We start from the raw sequence: 20,806 nt of genomic DNA on the forward strand, positions 1-20,806 counted from the left end.
TGGGTGTGGGATGTATAGTGGCGGGCTGGCTGCGTGTGTGTGTGTGTACCTGTAACTCTGGGTGTAGGGATGTATGGTGGTGCGCTGGCTGCGTGTGTGTGTGTGTGTGTGTGTGTGGGTGTGTGGGTGTGTACCTGTAACTCTGGGTGTAGGGATGTATGGTGGCGCTGGCTGCATGTGTGTGTGTGTGTGTGTGTGTGTGTGTGTGTGTGTGTACCTGTAACTCTGGGTGTAGGATGTATGGTGGCCGCTGGCTGCGTGTGTGTGTGTGTGTGTGTGTGTACCTGTAACGCTGGGTGTAGGGATGTATGGTGGCGCGCTGGCTGCGTGTGTGTGTGTGTGTGTGTGTGTGTGTATGTGTGTGTGTGTATACCTGTAACTCTGGGTGTAGGGATGTATAGTAGCGGGCTGGCTGCGTGTGTGTGTGTATACCTGTAACTCTGGGTGTAGGGATGTATGGTGGCGCGCTGGCTGCGTGTGTGTGTGTGTGTGTGTGTGTGTGTGTGTACCTGTAACTCTGGGTGTAGGGATGTATGGTGGCGCGTTGGCTGCGTGTGTGTCGGGGGCGGAGCTGCTGATTTCGGAGCTGGTGAATCTCTCCACCACGGCACTGTGCTGTGTGTAACACTCCCTGCAGCAGCGCTCCTTCTTCCCCCCAGACCTCGTACTTACAAAGTTATTACTGCAGTAATAACAAAAGATTCGCCCACACAACCTAACACACACACACACGCACACACACACAGCAGAGAAAGGATTACAGTCAACTATATTTAGCTGTTATAAAATTATAAGGAAAAAGAGAAGGAAGGACAGAGGGAAGGAAGAAAAAAGAAATAGATGGGTGAATGGATGGATGATAGGATGAGTAGGTGGGTAGAAGGATGGAAGGATGGATGGATAAATGAATGGGTGCATGAATCAGTGAGTGAATGGATGCAGTTATAGATGTATGAATGGAAATATAAACATATGACCAGAAAGAAGAGTGAAAGGCTGGATGAATAAATTGATGGATGAAGGGATGAATGGATTAAATCGATAGATATATGAGTAGACATGTGGAAGGACAAATAAATGAATAGATGGATGAATGTTTGAATGGACAAACAGAAGAATGATGGATTGATCATGCTATGTATTAACATGTGTTTTATAAAAAAACACTTGAGTGTGTTTGTTAGTGTGTGTCTTGTGAGTGTGTGTTGCATGTGTGAGTGTGTTTGCTAGTATGTATGTCTTGTGAGTGTGTGTTGCGTGTGTGTGTGTGTGTGTGTGTGTGTGTTGTGCTCCACCTGCAGTGATGTTTCCGGAGCCACCATGTGAAGTGGCTGTTGCAGCTTAGACAGTGTGTAGCTTCTCGGTCCACTAACCACCACCGTTCCTCAGCCCTCTGCTTCTGCTCAAACTCCAGAGCATCAGACTTCTGCCACAGAACATCCTTCTCTCTGTAGGAGACGTGATGGAGAGGGGGATGAGAGGAGAAAGAGTGAGAGAAAGATGATAATAAATGACCTGCACAGTATTGAAATTTTACACACCACCTAAACACACTGGAGCTTGGAGCAGACCTGAGTAACCCGAGTGTGTTCCTCAAACCATCATCCGAACCATCATCCCTCCATCACTAAACAAATTCACCTCCATTTTTACTCAAGTTGTCATTCTCATTAATCCATCAATCATAAATTTGAACATCAATCATCCCATTTTAATCATGATAAACCCCCTCAGGCTCAGAGCCTCGTCCCCTCGCATGTCCCCTCGCACGTCTCATTCAGCTCCAACACTCAACCTCTTGCTCCTTTTTACATGAGCAGTGCTGCTCTACTTTATTCATTCATCATACTGTACATATACACACTGCTTTCTTTACCTCTCTCAGAATAAAAAAAAAAGAAAAAGTAGAAGAAAAAAATATATAAATATATATAAAAAAACTAAAGTAAAAAGAAGAAGAAACAGGAAGAGAAAGAAGGAAAGAAGGAAGAAAAAAGAAAGAAAGAAAGAAAGAAAGAAAGAAAGAAAGAAAGAAAGAAAGAAAGAAAGAGAAAGAAAGTAACACGAGTGAACTGTTGAGGTGCAGGAGAAACACTTCAGGATGCTGAACCATACATATAAACCATAAAACACACTTTATCTCAAATTTTCTATCTCTCTCCCTCGCTCCTCTCTCTCTCTCTCTCTCTCTCTCACTCACATACAGAGTGTGTGTGAGGTAAAAATTCCCATAAGCCCATGCTGGTTCCACTGCAGGACACTTCCTAACAACAGCAAAATGGCTTGATGCTAAAACAGACACAGTCAAAAGACACACACACCCAAACACACACACACACACACACCCAAACACACACACAAACAGAGCGCGCACTGATTACAAAACAACACGAGCTTGTCATGTCGTCTGGTGCCATTTTAAGACAAGAAACTTCGCTGATTGAAGAAATCTTCGTTTTTCTTCCTGCAGTCGTACTGATTGTTCTGCTTCAACACAAATAGTTTCTTATAGCAAATAAAACACACACACACACACACACACACACACACACACACACACACACACACACACACACACACACATACACACACACACTCACACTGCAGTGCCGAGTCAAAGAGCGAGTGTAGAGTGGAGCCTCTTATAAATGCAGAATTAGAATGGGCTCCTTCATTCTCACACACACACACACACACACACACACACACACACACACACACACACACAAAGAGCTGAAACATTTAATGGCTAAAGGTATGTGGACACGTGATCATCAAACCCTGTGCCTTTTGAACATCTCATTCCAGATTTATTCTCCTGTAAGGATTAAAGAGCATTCGGCTACAAGAGCATTAGTGAGATCAGACACTGATGATGTGTGAGGAGGCTCCAGTTCCAGTTCCGTGGAGTTGAGGAGGTTAAAGTTCTACACAGAACACTCGAGTTCTTCTATTCCGAACTTCACACACCATGTCCTCATGGGACTCGCTTTTGTACAGAGGGACATCATCATGCTGGGGAAATGTCTGGGTCTTTAAACTCCTGTAGAATCGTGTGATTCCAATGTTGGGGTGTGACAAGCAGGGGCGCACTTACTTTTGCCCATATAGTGTAAAACAAAAAGAAAGAAAAAGGAAAGAGCTGGAAAGGAAATGCAGTGGACTTGAGCTTGCCTGATGAGCTCGATGAGCCGCTCCTCTAGCGTCGTCTTCACGTGGCTGAGGTCTTCGATCTCGGCGGCCATTTTGATTTGCTCGACCTGAGCCTCGGACCGAATCTTTTCCATCTTCTCCTTCAGCTCGTCACGCTCCGTCTGCACTACTGCCAGAGCCTCTTCCACACTAGATGAAGAAAACCAGAAGGACGTAAGTGCGAGAACCGGAGAAACACAAACATCATTTAGTCAGAAAACAGAGTAAAGAGATCCTGCTCAGAAACTTGTCTTCTCCGTCCTTTTGTCCACGTGTCTCCCTTCTGCATAATATCCAACGTTTTTATTTAGTGAATGAATTTATTCAGTAAGTTCAAAGATATCATTTCCTGTTTCATCAGTGTCCTGCTGTGTCAGGATCCTGCTTTTAATTACGACTTGTATAGCTAGCCTGAAACTCAATGCTAATTCTTCTGCCTCACAGACAACGAGGAGAAACGCTAGACTTTCTTCAGGTTGTATTAAGACACGACGAGGCTAATAGGCTACGCATACATTATTATGCTAGGTAGCACTTTTTAGCCTGGTCGGTAAGGTTTCCTGGAAACCATGGCAACATGTTCCCTAGCTCATGTATATGTAATAGTGTAAAAGGAAATACACTGCTTGGTCAAAAGTTTGTGGACACCTGGCTATGAGATTGTGTTTTTTAAAAAGTCTCCATTTCCAGTCATAATAAGCTCCAGTCTTCAGCAGGAGATGATCCACTAGATTTAGTGTGAGATTCATTCATCCACCAGGGTGTTAGTAAAGTCAGGTACTGATGTATGTGAGATGAGGAGGCCTGGAGTGCATCTCAAAGGTGTTCAATAGAATCAATATAAAGCTTATCTTCATGAAGAACCACATATGGAAGGAAAGCTCAGGTGTCCTGAGACTGTTGTCCACACAATGTAATGCACTTATAAAAAGATTTGCTGCTATAATTTCATGTCAGTATGTTCCTGTGTTCCTGAAGCATGGCTGTGTGGGAACAGATTTTACTTAGCGATCACAAGAGGCTTCATGCAGCCCGGTGCTGCTTCATCATTATGGAAGTATGGAGTAGGTGTGAGATGGGATTTTGGGAAGGGAAAGGAGAAAAGGGATGGTGGAGAAAATACATTTGAGCTGTTTCTGAGTGTGTGTGTGTTACCATGTCATTCTCTCTTTCAGCTGCTGGATTTCATCTTCTCCACAGCGAATCAAGCTCTTGGTCTTGGCGATGTGCAAATCTTTCTCTCCCATCAGTTGAGAGCACTCCGAATTCAGCTGCTGCAGAAACACAGACCAAAAAACAACGTCTAGATTCTACGTGTCTACAGGGAATGCAGAAGTCGTCTACTTTTTGTTTGTGAAACAGAATTATATTTATTTTTATTCTAAACATAATATATACATATAAATCCATTTATTTGCTTCATGCTATCCTTTAGGTATAAACTTGCTTCACTATATTATAATATACTATATTGTTTATTTATTAATTATTTTTTTAACTATATTTGCTGTCCCTTTTAACATTCTGACACTTTTACTTCATGGTAATGAATATTTAAGCATTTTGCTTTTTTTATTACATTTTTTTTAATATGTGCAACATAATATTTGTACCCCAGGGCAAAATGAACTGTGTTTCCGAAAGTGGCAATATTTTCGCCACATGATGCAAGAAGTAGGTGTATTTCACGCAGAATGACGTTTTACGTTTAATGGAAATTTAATCGCTTTATAAAAGGAGTCTACTGTTTCAGTGGTGAAGCAGCATTAACCTAAAATTTAACAAAAAAAAATAACATTTCATTTGATTTTTTATTAAATCATTAATATAATTTTTTTAAAAATTTATTTTAATTAAAAAAATATTTAATTAACTATTGTGTGGTAAAAAAAAAAAAAAAAATATTAGAAAATTTCTAGTTGTATGTGGCTCCATCACGTCACATCGGCCCTTAGTGAGCTTGAACCGTCTTAACTTCACTTCATCATCAAACCCTGTGACTGGACCTTTCACACACTCCCACCTGCACTCATAATGTCCAACTTATTAGCCCGACAAATGTGCTATGAATCACACCACTGTTGAAATCCAGAACCTCATGAAAGATTTGGTTGTGGCACCTTTAAAATAACTTCAGTCTGGTTTTCTAAAGACCTTCTTTTTCCCCTAAAGAAAAGCTCAGAAGAAATACACGACATCAACAATTTCGAGCATAATAACTATTTTTTTTCGAACTCCGAGACAGACCTCTAACTCTGCTGCTTTGACCTCCAGGCTGGATGTCTTCTCGCTTTCAGTCTTCAGCTGCGCTTTTAAGCTCTCAAGCTCTTCGTTTAGGCTCTGAGGAGAAAAACGCCAAATTACGTTGTTAAACGCTGTTGCGCTGACATGAACAGAAAGCACAAAAAGCCAACAAGATCATAATCATAACAAAAAATTTTCACTATACGCTACACATGTTCACTCACTGGTCCAAAGAAAGCAGTCGATTGTATCTACTAATGATGATAAGGATTTAAACTATTGTATAAGTGTCTTCTCCCATTAGGGGGCGCCAAAGCGGATCATCCGTATCAATACCCCCCTGTCCTCTACATCTGCCTCTTTCACACCAACCACCTGCATGTCTTCCCTCACCACATCCATAAACCTCCTCCTTGGTCTTCCTCTTTTCCTCCTTCCTGGTGGCTCCATCCTCAGCATTCTCCTACTGATATACCCCATGTCCCTCCTCTACACATGTCCAAACCATCCCAAATCACATGACAATGGCAATGCCCCTGTACACAAAGCCAGCTTCATGATAATCTGCTTTATATGGGTTGGAGTGGAAGATCTCCTACTTTAGAGCTTAAACCCTATTGAACACCTTTGGGATGAATGTGAACACTGACTGCACTCCAGGCCTCCTCACCTACATCAGTACCTGACTTTACTAACACCCTTGTGGCTAAAGGAATCTTCACAAAATCTAGTGGAACATCTCTCCAGAAGAACAGCAAACTGGGACTTAATGTGGAATAGGATGTTCAGAAAGCACACACCACCCTTAGGGTCAGGTGTCCACACACACTTTTTTGTCTATATAGTGTATATGGCGTGTATGAAATGGCAAAATATAATAAAATCCCTTCATTAGAAGACGTTTTGATGATACACCATATGCACTTCTGGAAAAAGAAATTGGGGACTTGCTGTTCATGGAGACAGCAGGACCCCGTAACAAGTTCTTTATCGGTCCTTACCTTGAGAAGGTTTTTGTGCGCCATGTTCTCGGAGCTCATCTGAAACCTCAAGGCTGCCGTCTCCTCACGTGCCACATCTCTCTCGCTCTCCGATTTATCCAGCATCTCCTTCAGCTCCAGCACCGTTCCCGGGAGCTTCTCCATTTGCACCAGCTCCTCCCGCAGACTGGTGTTCTCCTGCCGTAGCGACGCCATGCTAGCGTTCAGGCGATCCGTTTGACGCTCACCCTGTTCCTCCAGCTCACGGATCCGGTTGCTCTGGGCTGCCCAGCGCTCCTGAGCTTCTTCGCGTTCTGCCGTCAGCCTGCAGATGGTCATCCCCAGCTCGGCCATCTCCTTGTTGGCCCCATGGAGTCCCTCTCGGTTCTCGGCGTTCTCCATGACCAGTTGTTCATTTTGGGTCTTTAGCACAGCCAGGTCTTCCTTTGCTCTGGCGAAGTCAGCTGAAATTTTACCAAGCGCAGATCTTTCTGCATGTAGCTCAGACGATAGCTCCTGAAGGTGCTGCTTGGACTGTAAAAGTTCACTGATATGATTTTGGTTCTGCTCCTCTGCTTGCTTTTTGAGTTGTTCTATCAATGTCTGCAGCTCTACTTGAAGGGCCTCTGTGATTTCCAGCTTAGTCTGGATCTTTACTTTCTCCTCCTCGGACAAGAGCAATTTGGCTTTTAAGTCCATCACTTCCCCCTGAAGCCTGGACACTTCTTTAACATTTAGAGCCAGCTGCTCCTCCAGCAGTGCTACTTTCGAGGCCACATCATGGGTTTCCTTGGCACGGCAGGCGCTCATCTCCAGCTGAGCTTTTTCGACTGCGTTCTTCTGGACCACCAATCTTTCAATCATCTCCCTCTGCTTCTCCAAGGCTCGCTCTGCCTCTGCCTTCCCTGCCTCCAGCTCTCCCTCTTGAGCTTCCAGCTCATCAAGCCGTTCTTGAAGCTCCTCACAAAGCCTCTCTCGATCCTCCAGCTGCGAGTGCTGCTCCTTCAGCTGCACTGTGAGGTTCGCTTCATTACAACTTGCCACCTCTAGGCTACTCTTTAGCTCCTTGACCTGTTCTGTGAGTTTCCGCAGTTCGTCCTGTGCAGCTGTGAGAGCACCTTTAGTCTTTAGGTGCTCCTCCCTTTGATCTGCATTCTCCTGCTCCAACCTTAGGATGACGCTTTCCGACTCTTTGACCTGCATGCTTGCTTTTTGGAGCTTCTCATCAAGGCTGCGGTTCTCCTCACGCATTCGCTGTTCCCTTTCATCCACGGTCACTTTAGCGTCATCAAGCAGACCTCTGAGCTGCTTCTCAGATGCCCTCAGCTCAGCCAGATCAATTTCTAACACAGACTTGCTCTCCAGCAGCTCCTTCTTAGTGTCCTCGTTCTTCGTGACAGTCTGGAGAAGCTTGCTGTTCATCTCCGTGAGATTGGAGCACTGCTCCTTGTATTCTTCAATCATCCTGCTTTGATCTTTGATGTTACTCTCAAGTTTTCCTATACTCTCACTCAGACCATGTTTTTCTCTCACTATCTTTACAGCTTCACCCTCCAGGTGCTGGATCTTCTTCTTACAAACAAGAAGCTCAGTTTCTTTACCCTTGAGTTGCGCCTTTAGGTTCTGCACCTTTCCTTCCAGGCTTTCTTTTAGAGAGCTCAGCTTTTTCTGCAGCACCTCTCTCTCCTCCATTGCCCTTTTCTTCTCTTCGGCAGCCTGCTGCTCCATCGCCTCTAGACAGTGCTGAAGGTCTTGCAGGTCCTTCTGAAGACTGCTGGCTTCCTTCTCTCTCACCAACAGCTCCTCTTGGAGTTTATCCATTGCATTACGCTGTTCTTCAGCCTGCTTCACCAGCTTCGTGCCCTTCTCCGTCAAAGTGGCCATTTTGGCTTCTCCGTCTCTCAGGACTTGCTGTTTCATACGGAGCTCCTCTGCCAGACGTTCGGCCTGCAAACTTTTCTCTTCAGCGTGTGCTAGGGCTTCTAATCTGCCTTTCTCTGCTTCCTTCAGTCCATCCAGGAGTTCATGGATCTTTTGGGCTGAATCAAACTGGCTGGCTGTTTTCAGCCCTTTCTCTTCAAGGACAACATCCAGTTTAGACATCAGCTTCTCGTTCTTTTTTTCTGCAGCAGCTAACTTAGTCTGAACTTCCATATTTGCTGCCTCTTTTGCAGCCTCACGCGTCCGCAGAACCTCCAAATCTTGGGCCAGAGCTTGTTCCCGGTTAGCCAACGCCTCCAGTTTGAATTGAAGCTCCTGGTGGTTGGACTGAGCTGCTAACGAAACGTCCAGCTGCCTTTGCAGTTCAGCCACCACTACACGGAGCTCGGTGGCTTCAATGCCAAGCTGTTGAACGTGCTCGACCAGCTCTCGTTGTTTCAGCTCTGACTGATCCAGCTCCAGACGAAGCTCGTCCACAGTGGACAACGGCTCGGCAGATTCATTGAGCAAGCTATGTCCAAACTCCGGACTGCAGGGAAACTCGTTGGCCTGAGAGAGACATAAGGAAGAACAATAAGTATGGTAAAGATCCTGGAAGAATGACCACATAATGCTCAAAGTGGGGCTAAAACCAAATCCACATGCAAGGCCAATAATACATTTTTGCCTTAATGTCTAAGTTCCCAATAATTCCCAAATGCTTTGGACATTTCCTTGATAGCTGACCACTGCTAATGTCTTTGTGATTAAGTTTCGGGTCTACAGAGGAGACAGTTGTAGTAGTGGGAAGAAGGACCAAATCCGAAGGTTCCGAGTTCAAATCCCAACACAGCCAAGCTGCCACCGCTGGACCCTTTAACAAGAACCTTAACCCTCAACAAAGTGTATAAATGAGATCAATTAAAATGCTGTAAATGTTGATGTAATTATTTGGTTGTGAGTTCAAAACACAGCAGCATCAACTTGCTTCTGCTGGTTCAGTGAGCAGAGCCCATAATCCTAAAACTGTATCTTTATCAAATTGCACACAATTGACATTCCAACTAATGTAAATCTAAAAAGCTACAAGAGGGCCAGGGTAAAAAAAAAATCACCCGCCTCAATAATTAATATTATGTTTGGTAAATCCTGCCATCTGGTGGATACATGTGGTCATTATTTATTTATTTACTTCTTTTTTACGTTTCCTTTTTTTTTTTTTTTTTTTTTTTTTTAGTCTGGCCAAAAAAAAAAAAAAAAAAGGGTAAATCCATCTCACCTGTGAGTAAGAGCTGGCCAGACTGTTAATGCTGGAGCTGCGGCTCGGTGCTTTCCACATGTGACTTGGAGAGCTGGTCATACCCAGAGTCCTCCTGCGGCACAAAACATCAGCGAGACGCAACATACAGAACATCATGAATGAATTGTTCACTTTTACCAGCCCCACACAAACGCTGTGATGGTCCTAGCAACCACCTTAAGCCATCAGACAAAAAAGTATATCTTAGACGATACAGTAACAATAGTAACAAAGAACTTTTAGTTTTTTTAAACAAGTACCGTAGGATGGACACTTACATAGACGCCAACTATACTAATATGCCATTGTGTACTGAACCATGAGCTCTGCTTACCTCGCAAAAGTGGGCCAGTCCGAATCGAGGTCGTGACCCCGTGATGCAACGTCGAACTGGACTTCGTTGAGCTCGTACAGAGAGTTTACAATGTCCATGTTGAGACGTGGGTTCAGAAAGGGACTCCGCGTATAATACCAGTCGCTGCGGATTAAACACACTTCCGTTCACGTGAACTTTCAACAGTGACCCAAAGCTTCCTTAAATGACAATTTCAACAAGAGGTTGACCAGTCGGATAAACGATTGTTGATTAATTATATTTATAAATATAATGATAAAATTCATAAATTATAAATGCTAGATATAATATAGCGCTCTCCGTGCAGCGTGTTGTCTAACGTGTAAAAACAAACAGCACGTGGCATCAGTGATTTGCCTCTAGAGCCGCTCCAGCAATGGACACAACCCGGAAAAACTATCTGTATGGGTTTTTGCCAATAGGTGTTGATTAATTGGCTAAACCGATAAATCGGTCAACCTCTAATTTATAGTAAAAAGAGGTCAAATTACTTAATACTTGTCACATATACTTTACAGCACAGTTACATTATTTCTTTGCATATCTTAGTGATGTTAGGAAGCTGGGGTCAGAGCGCAGGGTCAGTTGTGATACAGCGCCCCTGGAGCACGGAGGGGTAAGAGCCTTGGTAAAGAGCCCCAAAATTGGCGATACTGGGGCTTGATCCCCAGACCTTTTCCACTGAGGTTTTATATATGAGCTTTTATAGAATACATTTCATCTTTCAGAGAATTAACGCAATACAAATACAAAGATCTTCCACACACTTGTAATATCTTCTATAGAGCTCCATCCCTTTTGAACGCCTTTGTGATGAATTTGGGGGAAATGGTAACTTGGTGATCAAGGCACTGAACTTTGGCACCGAAGGTTATGAGTTGAAATCCTAGCCACACTAAGGTGCCACTACCAGGGCCCCTGAGCAAGGCCCTTAGCTGCTCAGTTGTATGAATGAGATCAATGTAAGTCACTCTGGATAAGGGCACCAAATTATGTGAATATAAAAGTTTGTTTAACTGTGTTCTATACAGTGTTTTTTTCCTGTAAAAGCTAATAACCAGGGTTGCCAGATCTCCTGCAATTGAGCTCAAACCCTATTGAACACCTTTAGGAAGAACACCCACCCTTGTGGCTGAATAAATCTCACACTAATCTCCACAAAATCTACTGGAACCCCTTCCCAGAAGAGTGAAGGTTATTATAACTACAAACCAGGAGTGTGGAATGTGCAGAAAGCTCATACGTGACGCACAATCCTACATGTGCACTCAGTTGTTTACGTGCATGAACGTAGGGAAGTAGAACTCGACATAGGAAGAGAAATTATGAAGATAAAACAATGAAAGTGATCGCTTGTGTAAACGATTTCATTTACAGGAACACAAAAAAATAAACAAAACAAATAAAACTGGAACAAAAAAACTTCTGGAACATTTGAGTGTATGAGCAAGTAAACATGAAACATGAGTGTGTACCTGGTGACTTTCTGGTTCAGGAGGCACTGCTGAAGGGTGTCAGCTAATCGCTGGTGCACCAGAGAGTAACGGATAAACGCCCGGCCTTTTCCCAACGACGTCTTTAGCTGAGAGGCAGAGAGAGAGAAAGAGACAAACAGAGAGACACAGATAGAGAGACAAAGAGACAGAGACAGAGAGTAAGAGAGATACAGAGAGAGAGGAAGAGAAAGAGATACAGAGAATGAAAGACATACAAAGAGGGGCAGAGAGAGATAAAGAGACAAGAGACAGAGAGAAAGATAGAGATAAGAGAGACAGGAAAAAAGAAGGAGAGAAATAAATATAGACAGGAAGAGAAAGACAGAGATAGAGACAGAGACAGATATATATATATATATATATATATATATATATATATATATATATATATATATATATAGAGAGAGAGAGAGAGAGAGAGAGAGAGAGAGAGAGAGAGAGAGAGAGAGAGAGAGAGAGACAGAGAGACAGAGATAAAAATAGACAGAGAGAAACAGAGAGAGAAATATATAGAGAGAGATAAAGAGAGACAGAAAAGACAGAGAGGGATGAATAGAGACACACAGAGATATAGAGAGAGAGAGATATAGAGAGACAGAGATAAATAGAGACAGAGAGATATAGTGAGACAAAAAGAGATAAAGAGACAGAGAGAGATAAATAGAGACAGAGAGAGAGATAAAGAGACAGAGAGAGATAAATAGGGACAGAGAGATATAGAGAGACAGAGAGAGATATAGAGACAGAGAAAGATAAAGAGACAGAGAGAGATGAAGAGACAGAGAGAGATAAAAGAGATATAGAGAGACAGAAAGAGATAAAGAGACATATAAAGAGAAACAGAGAGAGAGAGAGAGACAAAAAGAGACAAAGAGACAGAGAGAGAGATAAAGAGAGACAGAGAGGGATATAGAGAGACAGAAAGAGATAAAGAGACAGAGAGAGATAAAGAGAGACAGAGAGAGATAAATAGAGACAGAGAGATATAGAGACAGAGAGAGATAAAGAGAGACAGAGAGGGATATAGAGAGACAGAAAGAGATAAAGAGACAGAGAGAGATAAAAAGAGACAGTGAGAAAGATAAAGAGACGGAGAGAGAAAAAGAGAGACAGAGAGGTATGAAGAGGTTAAGAAACACCAGGATTTCTACAAAGAAGTCATGCAACAGTATATTCAACACAAACCGTCCACATGTCCAGAGTCCCACTGACAGACGTGTGGACATCTTTGTTTACAACGTTCAAATGTCTTACTGCGGCCGAGCGTCTCACTGCCGCACTGTACTCGAAGTCTTCTGTAGATCTCTTCGCAAGTTTTCGGATCTGCGCTTGCTCGCTCATTAGGGTAAAATGATTGGGACCGATTTGTGACGCAAACATTCCGCATCTTTGAGGAGATGTTCTCCAACTGTAAGGAGTCTCCAGTGTTCAAGTTGGATTCTTTTTAACAAATTTGTTGTGGTATAAAAGAAAGAAAACATCGTAACAACGTCAGAGAAGTAACACTACCCGGTCTGAACGTAGCGTTCTGCATAAGAAGACCTGACATTAAAAGAAATGTTTCTTTGTTGACGTGGAAATAAGGAAGGAAGGACCGGTATCAGCATTTCACTTTGACATTTGCATTTTGAATAAACCCTGAAACAACAAGGAACTAGAACGAAACAAAGGAAAGTGTTGTCGGAGAGAGAATCCGCGTTTCGTCTTTCGTGTTCGCTGTTGAACGAGTGAACGAGTGAACGAATCGTACCTCAGGAATAGACTTGACGAAGCGAATGCCATCGTTGGCTCCTTTGATTTTGGCCAGACAGTCGCTAAAGTAGTCCCAGTAATCTTTCCTCATGCCCAGAAACGAAGACTTTTCCTTCTGGCCAAACTGCAGGAAACAAACAAAACGCTGCATCAATACACAAAAGCGTTACTAACCGGGAAATAAACTCTCATGATCTAGGGTTCCGTTGCCCCGTTTGCTTCATCTGCTAACGAGGACATCTACATTTGTATGCGTGTTCTGCAGCAGAGAACCCGAACCTGTAGCAGGTACTCCAGCTTGTAGGAGAACTTGTGCAGGTTGGTGCTGTCATCCGTGATCGGCTCTCCATTTTCCTTGTACTCTTTGGTGAGATCTAAAACACAGTCTGTGGACGAAAAATACAGGACAGAATTACTTCAGGACAAACACGATTTTATCACTCAACACTGTCACAAAGCAGCTTTGGAGAAATAAATATATTTCAAATTCAACCATCAGATTGGCACTAATGAGCGAGCCAGATGTGATGGTCCAGGAGGGGAATTGGAATTGGTCATCAAAAGACTAAAAAACACCCTACAGACTGTGGAAGTCAATAACAGATATAAAATGTCAAACATTTTACATTTGTGCGGCCAGGTTCTAAATGGTCCACGACTCGTTACTGGTCCAAGGTCCTGGTGATTGGGGACCCCCTACTCCCATGGACAACGGAAGAACATTCTAAGAAACACTGAACAGTTAAAGTAGTAACCTAGTGGTTAAGATCGAATAATAGTTTAGTGGTTAAGGCATTGGACATTTGCTTGGATGGACATGAGTTCAAACCCCAGCACCACCAAAGCTGACCATAAGAGCCAAATTCCATTAATGTTTAAGAAGTGCCTTCTGACCAATCAGAACCGAGAATTCAACACGTTCAACATGACACGCTTTCGCACGTCGCTCCTTTCCTTAGAGTCTCCACACCGCATTCCGACTCCACCCCCTTCTGTGCTATCAGGAACCAGGCAAAACAAAAAGACAGCAACTTTGGCTTCTGTCTAGAACGTTTCATCTTTTTGGATTCACTGGATCTTATGATGAGTCTCAAAACAAACATCACTGCTGCAGATGCAAACATTCACGTCCATAGACAAACTATCATCTCATCTCATCAACACACACCCACACACACACAATACCATGCAGATCTCTGATAATCCTCTGGATCTGGCTCTCCCCAGCCGTCGCCATGGTCCTGCTCACTCCTGGACTCCACGCGTGGTCATGTGTGTTCTGCAAGCGAGGGCAGAGGAATACAGGGATTTTATTTCAGAAAAAAATAATAATAAAATCCGACACTCTCTTGATTTTTTTAAGTTTTGACCCTTTTTGCAATATTATGGGTTTCTATCATGCATTTTTGTGGTACTTCTTATTATATTATTCAAAATTTACGTTAAAAATAACATTTATGAAGCCTGCATGTTTCTAACTTCTGAAAGGGTGACTTGTCAAAATGAATAAATGTGTCAGAACGGATGTGTCAAGGTCAAATTTTGAACAATTAATAGATCATGGGTTGAAAAAAATGGTGACAGATGAGGTACGAACTGGAAAATAAAAAAGATGGGTGTTGCCTCTGTTGCAGAAGACGGTGTATATATAGACTGGGTATTGAGTGTAGAACTGGCTGAGTTTCAACATTTTGCTTGGCATTTGAATTTTGTTCCTGAATTTCGATATTGACTTTTAATTGTAATTTTCCACGACAATAGTCGAACGGAAGACTAGCGACTATTTCAACAAGGGACGAGAAAACTGCATGAGCGTAATAAACATGCCGCATTTCGGGATGGAAGAAGGTGAGAGACCTGATTTCTTTTCTTTTTATTATCCCTGAATTAGGAATTCCATCAAATATTTCACACTCGCTTCAACATATGACTTCATCATCTAATTATACAGCAGCAGTATTATTACTATTATTATTATTATTGTTATAAAGCTGGTTATATCTGGCACAGTAGCCGTACAGAGGTTTTACAGCTTTTATATAAACACACTCCAGAAGCAGAACATGAGTGAGATGAAAATGAGATTTAGGAGACATCATTTCTTCTAACATACACCTAGACTCAAAAACACACACTGCAACAAACACAAACAATCACAGACACACACAATTAACATACACAACAAATCACAAACACGCACTGCAACATACACTCAACTAACACACACACCAATCGCAAACACACACAACATACACACACTACTGACTCGCACTGCAACGATTATAAACATACACAATTGCAAACACACACCAACCATAAACACGCAACACACAAAATCACACACCACACTCAAACAACAATCACAGACACACACAACTAACATACACAACAAATCACAAACACGCACTGCAACATACACTCAACTAACACACACCAATCGCAAACACACACAACATACTGTACACACACAACTGACACGGACTGCAACAATTATAAACATACACACAATTGCAAACGCACACCAACCATGAACACATGCAACACACACCAATCACACACAACTAACACACTTCAACAATTATAAACACACACATTTGCAAACACACACAACAACCATAAACACAAACACTTACACAAACAACATTTACAAAAACACACAACAATCATAAACACAAATACACACAATTAAAAAAACACAACAACCACAAACACACAGAAAACACACAGAAAACACACTCCAACACACACACACACACACACACACACACACACACACACACACATATTGCTACTATTAAACCCAGCTCGGGATGTGTGTTACAGTGTGTTACAGTGTGTTACAGTGTGTTAGTGTGTGTTACAGTGTGTGTTGCAGTAGTAGATGTTACACTACACACAGTTTGTAGAAAGTGTATAAAGTTACTGACCCTCTGTCTGAACGCGCGAGCCCGAGTCCTCTGTTTACAGGTGGAAAACTTGCTGGTCCTGTCAAACTCTTTGATTGACAGGTGAAACTTACACACATAAACATCTAACACTAAAAACATTCATCATTTCGGAGTGAAATCTCGCTTTAAACGTGTTTAACTTGTTTTAAGAACTTTTATTCACATTACAAAAGTCTATAAAATACCTTTAAAAAACTGAGGTCCGTGTTCCCGGTGTGCAGCCCCGCCCACTAAGAGCCTTTTAGCCAATAGGAATGGTAGCAAGCTGAGTTGCGCTTGAAAAAAAGTCACGTGACAGTGCTTGTGACGTGATGTGTTTTTGTTTTCAAACTTGAACACAATAACAATGCCAATTAATAAAAAATAATAATAATAATATTAATAATAATAAAAAATCAAGATGAAAAACAAATAAAGCAAAAAATATAATTATCAGTATTTTTATTATTATTATTATTATTAATTATAATAATAATTAAAATGCATTTTTCATGATACATTAATTAATTACATTAATATATACAATTAATAATAAATTGTAATTAATAAAAACAATAAAAATTTGACAATATTATTTTATATATAATATAAAATAATGTTTGTATGTAAAATAGTGTGTGTGTGTGTGTGTGTGTGTGTGTGTGTGTGTGTGTGTGTGTGTGTGTGTGTTTGTTACTGTGCAGAAGTTTTAGTCCATGCGATTGCTTTTTACAAATAGAAGTGTTAATATTAAATTTGTATTAATTAACAAAATAAAATCTAATCAATATGCGGATCCTTTACCTGCAAAACAGCATCAATTCAGTAGGTATCCGTTGTACTTTTTGGTACAGTTTTTGAAGGAATTAGGCAGCCAGGTTATTCCACAAATCCACATATAACCACAGATCATCTGTGTATATAGCCTGTGTTAAGTCCTTCTATCTCCTCATGTAATCCCAGACAGACTTGATGATGAGATCAGGACTCTGTGGGGGCCAAAACTATTAATTTCAGTTACTCAAAATGTTTTATTTGCCGTGCTTCATAGCAAATTGCCAATGATTACACAGTTTGCATGTTTCCAGAAAGCAGAATGTGCAAACACCTCTTTCCTAAACCCAGTGTTGGGAAAAAAACACACTGTTTTTAGTTTAATATTCAAACTTTGTGGACACCTGACCAAAAGATTTTTCGAACATTCCACATTAAGTCCTCAATTGCAGTTATAATAAGCTCCAGTGTTCTGGGAAGATGTTCCACTAGATTTTGAAGTGTGCTTGTGGAGAATTATTGTGCTCATTCAGCCACAAGGATGTCGGGTACTGATGCAGATGAGAAGGCCTGAGGTGCAGTCAGCGTTCCTCATTGTTTAATAGGGTTGAGGTCCAAGCTCTAATGCAGGAGAACTTCCACACACTTCCAAACCATGTGAAACATATCTTTATGAATCTGGCTTTGTTGGTCTCCTTGTTAAAGTGAATAGAAAATATCATGCTACCGAGTCCAGAGACATCGATACAATTGCGTGGCTTCGTCTTTGTTTGGGGAAGAACCACATATGGCTGGAAATGTCAGGTGTTTGTGTAGTAGATTATACTTCCTTACTAGTCAATAAAACATCAGATATCCTCCTTTGGGGAGGGACAATGACAGAATAAAAACGAAGTACACTGTAGTTCATGTGAAATTGTTCTACCTTTTTCTGATCGACATTCAGAACCATAAAGGAGACACTCTATTAATTTTATTTTTGACTCGTTGAAATTTGTTGGATTTCCAAGAGAGGCTTCAGTCTTTGACCCAAATTGCAGCAATACTGTAACTACAGACACGTCACGGGTAAGTGAATTGATTTGTAATAGTTTGAACTGATCGCGACTTATGTATAATGTTGAGCTGTAACTGAGCAGACCTGAAACATTGTGCCACAGGTCATGTCATGGTTCTTTTTCAGAACAATAAGTTCCCATTTTTTAGTTGATGAGAAGCTCATAATAACAGACACTGTATAGTTGCAGGACGGGAAGCAAACCAGGGATAACGTGTTTTATTTTGCGTTCCAGAAAGCAATATGGAATACTATTCGGACGATTATGAGGATGGATTGTGTCACAAGGAAGAGGTGGCAAAAGTCGGGTCCATCGTGGTGCCGTTATTCTTCGGCATCGTGGTTGTGTTTAGCCTCATTGGTAATATTTTGGTTCTCGTGATTATTGGGCTGTACGAGAACCTAAAATCGTTGACCAACATCTTCATACTGAACTTGGCTCTGTCGGACCTGCTGTTCACCTTTGGATTGCCCTTCTGGGCTTGGTACTACATCTGGGGGTGGAATCTCGGAGATGTTGCGTGCAAAGCCGTCAGTTTTTTCTTCTACGCTGGGTTTTACAGCAGCGTGGTGTTCCTGATCCTGATGACCATACAGCGCTACATGGCTGTCGTGCACCCTCTGTCTGACTGGGAAAGAAGACAGGGTTTTGCCCTAATTCCCATCCTCGCTTGGGTGGTGAGCATAGCAGTGGCCTTACCAGCCCCCATCTTCAACTCCATTCAGGCTGACCCAGAAAACCCTCAAAAACTTTACTGTGAGTATAATTCCACAGAAGTGTACATCACCATCACGTACACACAAAACGTGTTTTTCGTTTTTGCTTTCGTGGTCATGGGTTTTTGCTACATAAGGATCCTACAGACCATCATTAAGACCCGAACGAACAAGAGGCACCGTTCCATCAGGCTCATTCTGTGCATCGTAATCGTGTTCTTTCTCGGTTGGGCTCCTTATAACCTGGTGATGTTCCTGCACACCTTGGTCCATCATCAGATCGATTATTTCACAGACTGCGAGGTCACGCATCATCTTGACTACGCCGAGTACGTTTGCAAGCTGCTGGCGTTTTCTCACTGCTGCCTAAATCCCGTGTTCTATGTTTTCGTCGGTGTGAAATTCAGGAATCATCTGAAGGGGATCCTGCAGAAAGTTTTTCACAGGACAGACAACGTGGACATGCGACAAACACAAGCTGTTCAGTCTCACGGCTCGGTGTGGTCAAACAGCAACAACTGCAAAGCTAATTTCACGACTGTCTGAGCCAGTGAGTGTATAAACAAAATTATTGGCACACCTGACTTTTCCAGCCATATGTGGATCTTCTCCAAAACTGTTACCACAAATTTAGAGAAACTAAATTTGTTAAGGTCGTCTTCGGAAGTGGTAGCATGAAACGTTCCCTTTTTAGACTGAAGACCCAAACCTGTTCCCGCATGACAATACCCTTGTGCACAAAGCCAGATCTCTTCTAGTGGAACATCTTCCTAAAGAAATGGAGGTGATCATCACAGCAAATGGGGACTAAATGTTTAATTTGATGTTCAAAAAGTACATAGAAATGTTACAGTCAGGTGTCCTATATACATATATGTACTTGTCACTTTACAGCACAGTGAAAATCTTTTTTTAATTTTATTAATTTACATATTCCAGAGATGTTAGGAAGTTGGGCTCAGACATAATACAGCACCCATAAGGCACAAAGGGTTAAGGGCCTTGCTCAAGGGCCCCAAGAGCGGTGGCTTGGCGATACCAGGGTTTAAAGCCCCAGGCCTTACAAACAATAACCCAGAGCCTTAACCACTGAGCTTCCACTTCATCTATATATGCATGTGTGTGAGAGATAAGATAACACGTATTCTTTTTTTTTTTTTGCATAGCTAAAAGCAAATCTGAGAAATAATGGATGTCTGACATGATACCTGGAGTCTCTGAATTGCCCTGCAAGCAGATTTATTTAAAAGCATTCTTTAATAGGAATAATACTTGCATAAAATGAAAAATGAGTAAGAGAACAGTGATTATATCATTTCAAGCAACAGGAAATAAAGTCATTGTTTAATCTTTCAAAATATTTTGTCTATTTTCTATATATAATATTGTAAAATGTTGTATAATATATAGATGATAGATAGATAGATAGATAGATAGATAGATAGATAGATAGATAGATAGATAGATAGATAGATCAATCTAAACACTATCAGAAGCACTGACCAACATTTACAACCTAAATTCTTATATTTGTTCCATGAAATTGTAATAATTTATTCCCATCAGTTTATTCTCTTCATTTCGTAGTGTTTCTCTTGGCTGCACTGTTTCCAGTACGTATATGTGGATGTTTTTGTCCAATCAGATTTCAGTCTCTATGTGCTGCCAAGTCAATCTAATCTGCCCAGAGCCTTCAGAATCAGTACTGCTGAACTTTTTACCTCAGTCTCTATTAGCAATGGGTCTGTCTCTTTAACCAATCAGATTTAAAATTCTCCTCACAGGGCAGCTAGCTGGCCCAGAATAGCATCAGCATTTTTCCATCCTCTGATTGGTTGATTAGAGGAAAACTTTTACAGCCAAGTTTGACAGGCAAAACATGTGTGTAGCTCTGCACACATTAATACATCTGAGTTAGACTGAGGTCTCGGACATACTTAAAAATACATTTTGAAGAAAAGCTAGACATCGTGAGGAGGTCGTCCAACACTGAAGCTTCGCATTGGTATACTGCGTTTCTTTTTATAGTATTGATGGTTTCTATAATTGTGATGTAATAGTGGTGGTATTAAGAGGTGGATTAAGTCAGGTA

At 41.6% G+C, this 20,806-nt stretch overlaps 2 protein-coding genes across 6 annotated transcripts in view; one reads left to right on the top strand and one right to left on the bottom strand.

Annotated features, from left to right (window-relative positions):
* fyco1a (FYVE and coiled-coil domain autophagy adaptor 1a) overlaps positions 1–16,430 on the bottom strand; it is a 20,547-nt gene extending 4,117 nt beyond the window's left edge. The window contains exons 1-14 of one of the 4 annotated variants that reach the window (XM_046869495.1): positions 16,373–16,396; positions 16,167–16,234; positions 14,425–14,518; positions 13,519–13,625; positions 13,238–13,363; positions 11,467–11,573; positions 9,971–10,114; positions 9,616–9,709; positions 6,438–8,906; positions 5,440–5,532; positions 4,348–4,466; positions 3,175–3,342; positions 1,296–1,448; positions 510–715 (exon numbers count right to left, since the gene is read on the bottom strand). In XM_046869495.1, the coding sequence (XP_046725451.1) occupies positions 510–715; positions 1,296–1,448; positions 3,175–3,342; positions 4,348–4,466; positions 5,440–5,532; positions 6,438–8,906; positions 9,616–9,709; positions 9,971–10,114; positions 11,467–11,573; positions 13,238–13,363; positions 13,519–13,625; positions 14,425–14,476 (3,838 nt within the window). In that variant the 5' untranslated portion in view covers positions 14,477–14,518; positions 16,167–16,234; positions 16,373–16,396. Of the gene's footprint in view, positions 1–509; positions 716–1,295; positions 1,449–3,174; positions 3,343–4,347; positions 4,467–5,439; positions 5,533–6,437; positions 8,907–9,615; positions 9,710–9,970; positions 10,115–11,466; positions 11,574–13,237; positions 13,364–13,518; positions 13,626–13,865; positions 14,395–14,424; positions 14,519–16,166 lie in introns of those variants that run through there. The other 3 variants (XM_046869496.1, XM_046869493.1, XM_046869497.1) reach the window with 3 other exon arrangements.
* LOC124398946 (chemokine XC receptor 1-like) lies at positions 14,785–20,150 on the top strand. 2 transcript variants are annotated; one of them, XM_046869498.1, is made up of 2 exons: positions 14,785–15,087; positions 18,233–20,150. In XM_046869498.1, exons 1-2 carry the CDS (start codon positions 15,048–15,050, stop codon positions 19,258–19,260), a joined length of 1,068 nt encoding a protein of 355 aa, XP_046725454.1. In that variant the 5' UTR covers positions 14,785–15,047; the 3' UTR covers positions 19,261–20,150. The 2 variants fall into 2 exon arrangements, with proteins under 2 accessions (XP_046725454.1, XP_046725456.1); XM_046869500.1 differs by lacking the exon at positions 14,785–15,087 and adding an exon at positions 17,456–18,008 and having other exon boundaries at positions 18,233–20,149.
* The last annotated feature ends 656 nt before the right edge of the window (positions 20,151–20,806 follow it).

The sequence above is a fragment of the Silurus meridionalis genome, chromosome 16, assembly GCF_014805685.1.
Source record: "Silurus meridionalis isolate SWU-2019-XX chromosome 16, ASM1480568v1, whole genome shotgun sequence".
NCBI classification, from domain to species: domain Eukaryota; kingdom Metazoa; phylum Chordata; class Actinopteri; order Siluriformes; family Siluridae; genus Silurus; species Silurus meridionalis.